Source organism: Nothoprocta perdicaria, unplaced genomic scaffold (assembly GCF_003342845.1).
Source record: "Nothoprocta perdicaria isolate Ctin4 unplaced genomic scaffold, notPer1 scaffold_71, whole genome shotgun sequence".
NCBI lineage: Eukaryota > Metazoa > Chordata > Aves > Tinamiformes > Tinamidae > Nothoprocta > Nothoprocta perdicaria.
Window position 1 is genome coordinate 550,927 of NW_020455988.1, and position 11,060 is coordinate 561,986.

The following is an 11,060-nucleotide window of genomic DNA, read 5'->3' on the forward strand; positions in this document are numbered from 1 at the left end:
GGTGACATCACGGCCGGGGCAGCCCGCCCCGGTTTAAGATGTTAGGCCAAGAGGGAAGCGGCGGAGCTGAGGCGGTGCCCGGCTGGCCGCGGCGCGGGTCCATGCGCGGGCAGCGGAGAGCAGCGCGCCGCGGAGCGCCGCCGCCGAGCTTACCCCCGGGCCGCGCCGCCGCGGGACGGCACCCGCTCGCYCGCCTCTTGTCGCCGTCGCCTGCGGCCCCCCGCGCGGCAGCGGTGAGCGGGGGGACGCTCGTCGCCGCGCCGCCCCCCCGGGAGCGCCTCTGCACCTACACGTACCGGCCCCTCCAGACACACGCACACGCTCTCCTGTCAGCCCCCCGGGCGCGTAGACTGTGGCGTCCTTTTGCCGATGAACTGCATGAAAGAGCCGCTAAGCCTGGAGCGCCTGGGAGCCGGGAGTAAGCTGTGCTCCTCCTCACCTTCCTCCTCCTCCTCTTCATCATCTTGCCACCACCAGCAGCAGTCCGCGCTGGCCATGGCTACGGCGCTGGCGCCGGGGCAGGCTCGCTCCTCCCTGGAGGCCGCCAAGCACCGGCTGGAGGTGCACACCATCTCGGACACCTCCAGCCCCGAGGCCGCAGGTAAGCGCGGGCCGGCCGCCCCTCTCAGACCCGCCCGGGAGCCCCGCGCCCCGGCCTTCGCCGCCCGCGACCTCGGGAGGTTCCCCTGGCCCCGCTGATCCGCCCGGCTCCGCGGGCCGGCGCCGAGGGGGCTCCGTGTACCCGGAGAGACAGGGGTCGGCTGCCCACGGCCGGCGAGTAGCGTGCAGGACACGGGCGAATAATGTGCAGGGCCACGGGCGAATAACGTGTGTAGAGATGGATCAATAACGCGTGTAGAGACGGGCGAAGAACGAGTGTATACACGGACGAATAACATGTGTAGGAAAGAATAACGTGTACGTTTTCGGGAGAATAATATGTCTCTTCATTGCAGAGTAATATATGTAGGTAAGCGGATAATTATAGSTGGAATAGACGAATAACTTACGTATCGTTAGGCGAATAATACGTATGTGGGGAATAACAAATATCGGTACRTGAACAGTGTGTTCGATAGAGACAAATAACATATATCGGTAGGCAAATTATATATATATGAGACAGACGAGTAATATAGATTTCGATAGGTGAATTGCATATATATAGGACATAAGAATAACATACACATCGATTGTTGAAATATATATATGGGACAGACGAGTAACATAGATATCAATAGGAGAATTGCATATATATGAGAGCAATAACATATACATCGATAGACTTATTATATATGCATATTATATATGGGATAGACGAATAACCTAGATGTCGGTAGGTGAATAACGTCTCTCTCTCCGTACCCCCTATCTACATCCTGTGTCTATATAGTGGCTATCTGTGTATGGGCGGGAGGCACAGCGCGTACTCGCCTTGCTCGCGGGGGCAGCGCTTGCCTCGGGCTAGGCGGGTGGCCGCYCTTGGCAGGGCACGTCCCGCGCAGAGGAAGCGGCTCGGCCGTCCCCGCGCCCTCGCTCCCGCAGCACCCCACGAGTCCGGCCCGCGTGGGCAGCGCGGCAGGCGCAGGGCCGTGCGCACAGGCTGCACGGTTAATCATTACCCCGGGGCGCGGCGCAGCCTCTCTGCAGCAAAGACGCTGCAGCCTGAGGAGCCCGTGATTTTTTTCTCTCGTTTTCTTTCTTCTCTTCCCTCGCAGAGAAAGAGAAAAGCCAGCAGAGCAAGAACGAGGATGCCGGGTCCGAGGACCCCTCCAAGAAGAAGAGGCAGCGGCGGCAGCGCACTCACTTCACGAGCCAGCAGCTGCAGGAGCTAGAGGCCACTTTCCAGCGGAATCGCTACCCGGACATGTCCACCCGGGAGGAGATAGCCGTCTGGACCAACCTCACGGAGGCCAGGGTTAGGGTAAGGCGCGCCGCTGCCCGCGGCTGCGGGCCGGGCTGGGGCGGGCAGCGCGGGCGCCGCCGCGTTTGCAGCTGCTTTCGATTTCGGTTTGTGCCGCGAGCCGGGGCCGCCGCGCAGGACGGCGYCGGCGGAGCGCGGCCGAGCGGGCGCGCTCGCTCCCCGGGGTGGGCTCAGCGCACGGCTCGCCCTCACCGCGCCGAGTGTCCTGCCCGTGCTGAGCGAAACGCTAACGAAAACATGAACGAGGAGGGCGACTTGGAACAGGCTGCAACCTGYGCCGCTTCTAATGAGAAAAAGATGTAAAACACACACGGCCTTTTACTTAACTTGGCGGCACTCGCAACGTGCCCTTCCTTGCATTTTCCTTCCTTCGCTTCCCCAGTGCGGCGGGCGCGCTCCCCGCCATTTCCCCTCCGAGATTTATGGCACCAGCAGGGCCTGAGCCCCCTTCTCTCGCTTAGAAGCGGGGAGGGGGCGCMGGGCCCGGCGCTATTTGTGCCCCAGGGCGAGAGTGGGGCGAGGACACTCGGGACGCCCGGGCCGTGCAGCGAGCGGGAACGGGGCTCCGAGCGGCAGSGGCTCTCCCCGGGGCCGGCGGTTTGGGCCGGGCCGGGGGCTGCGGCTCCTCCTGGGGCCGCTCGGCCTCCCGCCACGGCTGGGGCTCGCGGGAGCAGCGCCGGGCAGCTGCAAGGCGAGGAGCGCGGCGCTGGCGGCGGCTGCCGCGCGGATGTGGATTGGAGAGGGCGCCTTCCCCCTTTGTCTGCGGGGAGGGTCCCTAGCGCGCCGCGGGGAGGCGACCCCCTCCCCGAGGAGCAGTCGAGCAGCTTTGATTAGCGGTGCCTTTCGACTCTGGAAGCTTTCGCGCAAGGACAACTTATGGCTTTAACAAACTGAGGCTGCGACTCTATCAGCTGCTGGCTTCCTCCCTCCCTCGCCGTAGCAGGAATCAATGCCTTTAAATCCTGCGGATTTCCAGGCGTTTTGCCCTCGGTTTTGCACTCCCCATTTTTCCTGGACGGCTCCAGTTTGGAGGAAGCCAAGGAAGGAGGGAAGAGAAAAGCAAAAAGAAAGAAAGGCGGAAGCGTCGCCCTCGGTGTAGGGGTTAGAGCTGCGCAAGCGGCCTGAGAGACAGGGGGGGCCGCGTAGACGCGGGTCGCGAAAGCCCCCGCGGCGCCAGCGGCTGCCCCGCGGGAGGCGGCGGGGCCCGCGCTGCCCCGCGTAGGTCCCGGCCGCGGCGCCCGGCGGGACGCGGGCCCGAAGGCTGTGGCTGGGGCTACTCGGTGACTAACGCGCGTCTCCCCCCCCCCCCCCCCCCCCGTTTTTAAAGGTTTGGTTCAAGAACCGCAGAGCCAAATGGAGAAAGCGAGAGAGGAACCAGCAAGCCGAGCTTTGCAAAAACGGCTTCGGCCCGCAGTTTAACGGTCTCATGCAGCCCTACGATGACATGTACCCCGGCTACTCTTACAACAACTGGGCAGCCAAAGGCCTGACCTCTGCTTCCCTCTCCACCAAAAGCTTCCCTTTCTTCAACTCCATGAATGTCAATCCCTTGTCTTCTCAGAGCATGTTCTCCCCTCCAAACTCCATCTCCTCCATGAGTATGTCTTCAAGCATGGTGCCCTCCGCGGTCACAGGGGTCCCCGGCTCCAGCCTCAACAGCCTGAATAACTTGAACAACTTGAGCAATCCCTCCCTGAATTCTGCGGTGCCGACGCCAGCCTGTCCCTATGCTCCTCCAACACCTCCTTACGTATATAGGGACACATGCAACTCCAGCTTGGCAAGTCTGAGACTTAAAGCCAAGCAGCACTCCAGTTTTGGCTATGCCAGCGTGCAGAACCCCGCTTCCAACCTGAGCGCTTGCCAGTACGCGGTGGACAGGCCCGTGTGAGGGGCGAGCGCGAAGCACTGCCCGGGAAGCCCTTCCCGCTCCCGCACGGACTCACACCCGCGCTGCACAGTCAGGAGCACTAGAGGGAAAGAGCGAGGAGGAAGAGGCAGAGAAACAGAGAAGGAAACCACTAAAATAAGATAGTTCCTTTGTTTTCAAAGGACCTCCTACAGATCCGGAGACCTTTCACTAAGAGTATTTCAATAGTTACAAGGACATATATATATTATATATATATATATGGACAAATGTTTGACTGGATATGATATGACATTTTAATGTTACTATAAGCTTGTTATTTTTTAAGTTTAGCATTGTTAACATAAAATGACTGAAAGGATGTATATATATCGAAATGTCAAATTAATTTTATAAAAGCAGTTGTTAGTAATATCACAACAGTGTTTTTAAAAGGTTAGGCTTTAAAATAAAGCATGTTACACAGAAGCGATTAGGATTTTTTCGCTTGCGAGCAAGGGAATGTATATACTAAATGCGACACTGTATGTTTCTAACATATAATTATTAAAAAAATGTGTGAATATCAGTTTTAGAATAGTACCTCTGGTGGATGCAATGATGTTTCTGATACTGCAATGTAAAACATGCCCTGTGTATAACATTTCGTACGATATTATTGTTTTACTTTTCAGCAAACATGAAAAAAATGTGTTTTATTTCATGGGAGTAAAATATACAGCATACAGTTTTGTCTGGATTTTTATTTAATGAGCCCAACTGCGCAGCGGTAACGAGCCTGCAGCAACTGACTGATAGCCGAGCCTAGATCACGTTCGCTGGGAACACAAGGCAGGACTTTTTATTGCAAGACAAATACATGCCACTATTTTCACGTAAAGAAATCCCTCACACTAAAGTTACATGCTAATTTAACGCGAAGCTTGGAAATGCTGCCGCTGTGTTTTTGCAAAATAGACAAGATTCTACTATTCCCCTGCACAGCTCCGAGAAAAATGGATTATTTGACATTATTGGCCCCAAGAATGACGAGCCAAAATTGCTCCCGCTGTGAAGGAAGTTTTTATTACATTAAAGAAGAGAGAGAGAGAGAGAGAAAAGAAAAGCAGTTTGCAAACAAACCGCTCCGGTTCAAAATAATCCGTTCTCTTGGCCGCCCCCGAAACCACCTTTTCCCAAAGCTGGGAGCTCCTTCACGTACTATTACATTTCTATTTCTAAATCCCCGCTCGGCCATTAGCAGAAACAAAGAGCAGCCCAAATAAGCGCAACCCCTCGGAGCGCCGAGGGTGAGAGGTTAGCCCCAAGTTTCCTGGCGCGCCGCGCCGCGACACGCAGTTGAAGGGAAAGGTCGTGCTCTCGCGTGTTTTGTTTTAAATAATATTGACCCATTAATTCTAAACCTGCTTGTTCGTGAAATTATCCGGGATTATGGCTCGCGCTGCCGGCACGATGGAGCAAATCAAGATGAATTGCCGCTCGGCCCTCCCATCGGGTGGCATCAGGGCCGCGGCACAAAGCGCGGCGCGGAAGGCGCGGGGGGCCGCGCGGGCTGCGCGGGCCGGCGGCCCTTGAGCGCGGCGAGCAGTGGCGACCCCGCGCGCGCCTTTGTCCAGGGGGCGGCCGCCTGCGCGCCCGCGGCTCCCTCCGCCCCCGCGCCCGCGGGGTCCCCCGGGAGCGGCGGCCCCGGCGGCGCAGCCGGGGGTGCCCGGGCGCCGTCCCCGGCWGGGCAGGCGGGGGCGGGTGGGGGAGGCGGGGAAGGAAGCGGGAGCCCCGTGGCCGCGGGGGCTGCAGCCGCTCTGCGGGCCGCCCCGCCGGGTCCTGCGCAAGGGGGTAGCCCCGGCGGGACGGGCGGCCCGCGCCGTGCGGGTCAGCCACTGCCCGAGCTCCTGTACGGGAAGCCTCTTCCCCCAGCCCGCGCTCCCGTCGACGGAAGGGCAGGCCCCAAGACCCTATTTTTTCGTTTCTTTTCATATATTTTTTTTCATATCTTTGTTTTCTCATTTTAAAGTTTTCTTTCTTTTTTTTTCCCCCCCCCCCTTTTTTTTTTTCTCCTTCCGATACTTTTGTTGCGGCCGGGCTCCCGGCTGAGGTGCGGCGCGGGCGGCCCCCCGCTCCCGGCGGCGGCTCCCACGGATTTTCTGCGCCCGTGTCGACACCGCCGGCGGGTGAGTGCGAGCGGAGCGCGCCCGCATGTCCCCCCCCTCCCCTCCGCGCGGGCTGGGGGGCTCGGGCAGGCCGGGGGGCGGGGAGCGGGGCGCGCCTCTCCCGAGCCCCCTGCGCGCACAGCCTCGGGACACGTCGCCCGCGGCCCCGGCCTCTGCTCGCGGCGTCTCCCGTTTCTCCTCGGTGGCAATGGTTATTTATAGTCCTCTCGAATTTATAAAACGTCTCTCTATATATTTAGAAGACGTGTGCGTGGAGAGAGCATATATATGTAACATATATATACGTTTGGAATAATATATATGCCGTTTCCGGACCAAAAATACTGGATCAGAGTTTTCCACTCTACTGTGTAATGGCTCAAACGATGAAAAATCAACGTGACCGCTCAGAGAGGACATAAATCACTCCCGAGTGTAATCTGAATTTCTTTTTCTCCCCCTAGCTGAAGCCTTGAGGGTCATCATTTTTCTGCGCCACTTGACCAAAGATATAATGTTTTGATTAGGTCGTAAATCAAAATCCTGGCTCGTGGGTTTTTTTTTTTTTCTTTTCTTTTTCGGGGACTTTTCCTTCGCTTATCGGCGGTGGCAGTTTGAACCTGGAACAATGGAGGCCGTGGAGAGGGAAAGAAAAAGAAAACACAACGAAACGGGGGATTTGCGAGCTAGAGGTGGCGGGACGCCGAGGTGGGGGGTGGTTATACACCAGGGCTGCCTCCCCCCGGCCCCCCACAGGGCCGCCCGCTGCGCCGGGCGTGCGAGCGGCCAGCGCCGTCTGCTTCCCAATCCACATCGGAATCCACAGCGCGGGCGGCGCGGCCCCTCCGCGGCGGCGCGCAGCGTAAGTGGGGCGCGGGGGCGCGGGCGGGGTGCGCGGCGCGGGGCCGCGCGGCCCTTTTGTTCGCGGCCGCCTCCTTGGCGCACTTCGAGCGGTGGCGCTGCGCGCGCGCGGCCGTTGCGGCGCCTTCCAAAGGTCGCGCGGGCCGCGCGGCTCGCGTGGGTGCCTTGCTGCGCGCCCTCGGGAGCGCATGGCGGTGCCTGCCCGCCGCGCGGTGCCCTGCGCAGGGCTGAGCATGCATGCACAGATACGTGCGCGTGCCTTTGCGTACCTCTGCATTTCCACTTGTGCAAATAAAAACGGCTCTTTTTTTTCGTATTAAAGAGATTCATTTGCATTTTWGGAGGGAAGCAACTTCCTAAAGAAAACAGTTGGTATCCGAGGCAGCGGCTAAGCATAAAATAATGATAATAAAATTATTAAAGCACCGTTGTCGTTTTGCAGCGTTTCGGCGGCGGGGCAGGGAGYGGCGGCGTACGACGGCTGCGCGGGTGCGGAGCTCCCGGGCGGCCCTGGGTGCGTGTGTGAGCGCGGAGCGCGGGCGCGCCTGGGTTCAAGCAACGACCCCGGTCGGGTCGCACTCGCGCCCACGGCGTTTGCGGCACGGGTGATTTTGTTCAGTAAACGCTGGCTTTGGTACGCGCACGATACGTGTGTACATCTCAATATTATGCACCCGCTAGACCGCAACAGTCAATAATCCACGCGCTACGAAGGATTTACACCCTCCCAGCTCCAGACAATGCTGCGCTAATTGATTGCTAAATCTTCGTTTTCTAAAAGAAAGCTCGTTTTGGGATAATTTCTCCAATCGCCTGTGTCTTGTCAAAGAAGAAAGAGAAAAAAAAAAATCCTCTCCCCCTGCGGTGTAATCTCTGAGTGGCCGAGTTTTGGGAGGGGGGACGCGTTTGTTTCACACACACACAAAGGCGGCGGGGCCGGGGGAGCGGGCCTGGCAAGGCGATGCTCCAGGTTTCCTCCCGGGGGCTGCCCTGGGCGGCTGCTCTTCCCCCTGCGCGGCGCGGCCGGTCACCGCACATGGCTGAAGTGGGGGTAGGTGCCCTTGGGGYACGGAGGCGGGCACTACAGCACCGAACGGAGACAGGTTCCCCGCCGCGGGTAAGCCACGTGCCCCCAGAGAAGTCCGCGCCTGAAGCCGAGCGGAGAGGCACCCGGGCGTCCGAGCGCACGCGGCACGGGCCCCCGCGGCCCCAGTGCGGCCAGGCAGAGAGTGACCGACAGGGACAGAGCCGAGCGCCGGGAGCCGCAAACGGCAGGAGAGGAAGGCAGGCAGGAGACAAAGCAGCCCGCAAGGCGCACCTGGCGAGCGCCGCTGCGGCCTCCCGGGGCATGCCCTGCTCCAGCGGCCGCCGCTGCCAACGGCCCGCGCGCAGGCGGCTGCCAGGGAGCGGGCGAGCAGGGCCGGCGCGCACGCTGCCCATACATGGCCCGTATCGATAACCCGGCGCGCACGGAGGGGGTGGGCTGCGCTCGCCGTCCCCCTCTCCTCTCTTGCATTCGTGAGTTTCTTTTTTTCTTTTTTTTTCTTTTCTTTTTTTTTTTTTTTAGGCATTTTCTGTGTCCATCTTTCTTCGCTGCCTCCGCGGGGTGCGGAAGGGCTGAGCCCCGTGGGCGGCCGTAGCCGCTGCCTGAGCCGCGAGTCCGCGCTCACCTCCAGCGCCGGCCCCGTGGAGCGTTAAGAGGCCAGGGCGGCCCCACAGTACTACATGTTACACAGGAAAAGCAAAAACAGAACAAACAAACAAACAAACAAACAAAMAAAGCAAAACCAAAAGCAACAACAAAACCCCCTTCTAGCGAAAAGCCCCCGTAAAACGGAGCTATAAGCGCTGGGATGCATTTAGTGCTCGCACCCCGCTCCTCCCGCCCCAGGACTTGGGAGGCCCGCAGCGGCCCCGGCTGAGCACGTTAAACCTGGCTCAAAGCGAAAGGGCGGGGGAGGGGGGGGGCAAAGAGAAGGGGCTCTGAAGCCCGTATGCCTTGCAGAGCACGAGCAGCCCCAGGCTGGCGGCAAGGTGGATGTGGGGCAAGTCCGTGGGCGGCACCGCTGAGATGAGGGCCGCGAGAGGAATGTAGCCCCGAGTGTGTGTCCAGGGAGTTCGTACACGTCAGCGAGCTTCTACAGCACGCAGGAAGGCTCCCACTGCGGATTTGCCTCGTACTTTTCCCCAGATTAAAGGGAAAAAGCAGGAGTTTGTAACGAGAAGGAATGCGGCACTGCGCTGCACCGGTGGGTAGGTGCGGGGCGCAGCCCATGGGAGCGCAGCAACCAATGGAGCTGAAAGCCCTGGGCAGGATTTCTGCAGCTGGAAAGGGAAGGCGCCTGACGAGCCCCCGGCCTCTGGGTGGGTATGAGGAGAGAGGGCAGCGCTCTGGCAAGCGCGAGGGTGGAGCGGAGCCCATCACTGCCTTGCGTGCTCCGTGTGCTGGTAGCACCGCCGGCTCACCGGGGACTCCTCCGTGCTTGAAGTTACACACAAGCTTGAGTGATTTGATGAATTGTGGCCATATGTAAAGCAATAAATATAAGTGGCTACTTCTCTGCAAATACAGATCCAGAGGTCTCACATGTAATATTCCAGCAGATTCAGACCTTGTATCGCTAAGATAAAAGTGCACAGAACATTTTGTTCTCGTTCAATAAAAATAAATATATGTATATAAAAAGCCAAAGTCTACCACCACCAGTTAAGGCCACTGGAATAGCACAGGCCTAAAAGAGCACAAGGCCCTTTCTTATGAAAATCCTTGCAGGGCCCTTGCAAGGCTGCGCTATTTGGAGAGGAGCAGGAATCCACATCCTGGTGCCCCTGCAGTTATTTTCAGTCCTCTGAGGGACAAGTTCCTGCATCACAGTTGCTTGATGCAAAGCAATTCCTTGCCAGGCATGAAGGTGGTGGTTGGTGCCTGAGTGGATCCCTTCATATTCCTTTGAAGTCAAGAGAGCCAGAACTGGCAGCGCTGAGCACRAGAGGGGCTCCCAGGCAAGCACACACTCTCCCAGCTTCAGGGGGGCTGGATTCCCATGATATTCCCAGGGAAGGTCATGTGTGCTTCCCATTCCTCATCTGGGCTGGGAAGAGCTATGGAGACAGAGATGGCTCTTCTGCCCCTTCTCTTCTATCTGTGCAGCCAAGATCTCTGGCAATTCACATTCTTTTTTCTTTTTTTTTTTTAAGTGCAAAGTAAAACAAAGTTTGATTAAAATAATAATATCCAGAYTTTGGCAATGCTTCCTGTAAATTCATGGCTTTAGCCTGGTCTGTCTCATGGCCAGACTGTAAATTTTCACATTCTAACTCACTGTGACAAATCTCTAGCTCTAGTCATTGTTATTTCCTTCAGCTTTCACATCCTGCTGGCAAAAACCTCGAACTCTGGTATTCTCCCCCAAAACAGAAATTCCTACCACAAGGACCATTACCCTGAGAACATTTTTAATAAATATGTTTGGAAAATGAAAACAGGACACATAAAATACATGAATATGAGTTACATCAAGCAAAGACTTGGAAGCAATTTCAAGTAGTTTTACAAATAGGAAATAGCTTTTCAGRGATAAAAATACTCCTTGTATTCTGTTAACCCCAAAATCTAATCAAGCTTTATTCTCATGGTTCATTTGGAAGTTAAGGGACACCTTTGTCCTACTTGATGTGTTTGCAACTGGTGGCTGGGCCAGGAGGTCACAGGCTTCAGTTTGCAATCAGTGGGTGACTGGCAAAATCCTTGACAAATAATGTCAGTGTGATGCAATCAGAAGGACAGAGCCATTCTTGCATGTCAACAGTTCAGGAAGGCAAAACAGAGGAAGCAAGGAGGGACATTTCAAAGCAATGGGTTGTTTTTTAAGTTCTGGTCCATACAGCTGAGATGCTAGCCAAAACTCCATCCCCTGACACCAAACAAGGAAAATGGCTCCCACTGAGAGGCTTTTTTTTTTTTTTTTTCTTTCAGTAAAAAAGTATATTAATCATCACAAGAAATAGCCCTCACTGCTGACTTGGTGGCAGTTGTAAGCTCTCTGCATTTTATACATTTTATAGGGTGTTCCCTTTTAATTGTCAAGGATGTAGGGAATTTTGCAATTTTTTTTTCTGTATTTGTTAACAAAAAGGCTTCTGTAACTGGAGTGCAGCTCTAACAATACTCTTCATGACAAGAAAAGACTTAAGTCTTGTGATGGCCAGACAGCACCATTTGAGACCATTCAATTTCACTGATAGAACTGGTAGTTTT

The 11,060-nt window shown here is 56.6% G+C and overlaps 1 protein-coding gene across 2 annotated transcripts in view; it reads left to right on the plus strand.

The window, feature by feature from the left end:
• PITX2 (paired like homeodomain 2) overlaps positions 1-4,518 on the plus strand; it is a 9,738-nt gene extending 5,220 nt beyond the window's left edge. Inside the window, exons 1-3 of one of the 2 annotated variants that reach the window (XM_026050876.1) lie at positions 316-601; positions 1,719-1,924; positions 3,252-4,518. In XM_026050876.1, the coding sequence (XP_025906661.1) occupies positions 370-601; positions 1,719-1,924; positions 3,252-3,815 (1,002 nt within the window). In that variant the 5' untranslated portion in view covers positions 316-369 and the 3' untranslated portion in view covers positions 3,816-4,518. Of the gene's footprint in view, positions 1-315; positions 602-1,718; positions 1,925-3,251 lie in introns of those variants that run through there. The other variant, XM_026050877.1, reaches the window with a different exon arrangement.
• The last annotated feature ends 6,542 nt before the right edge of the window (positions 4,519-11,060 follow it).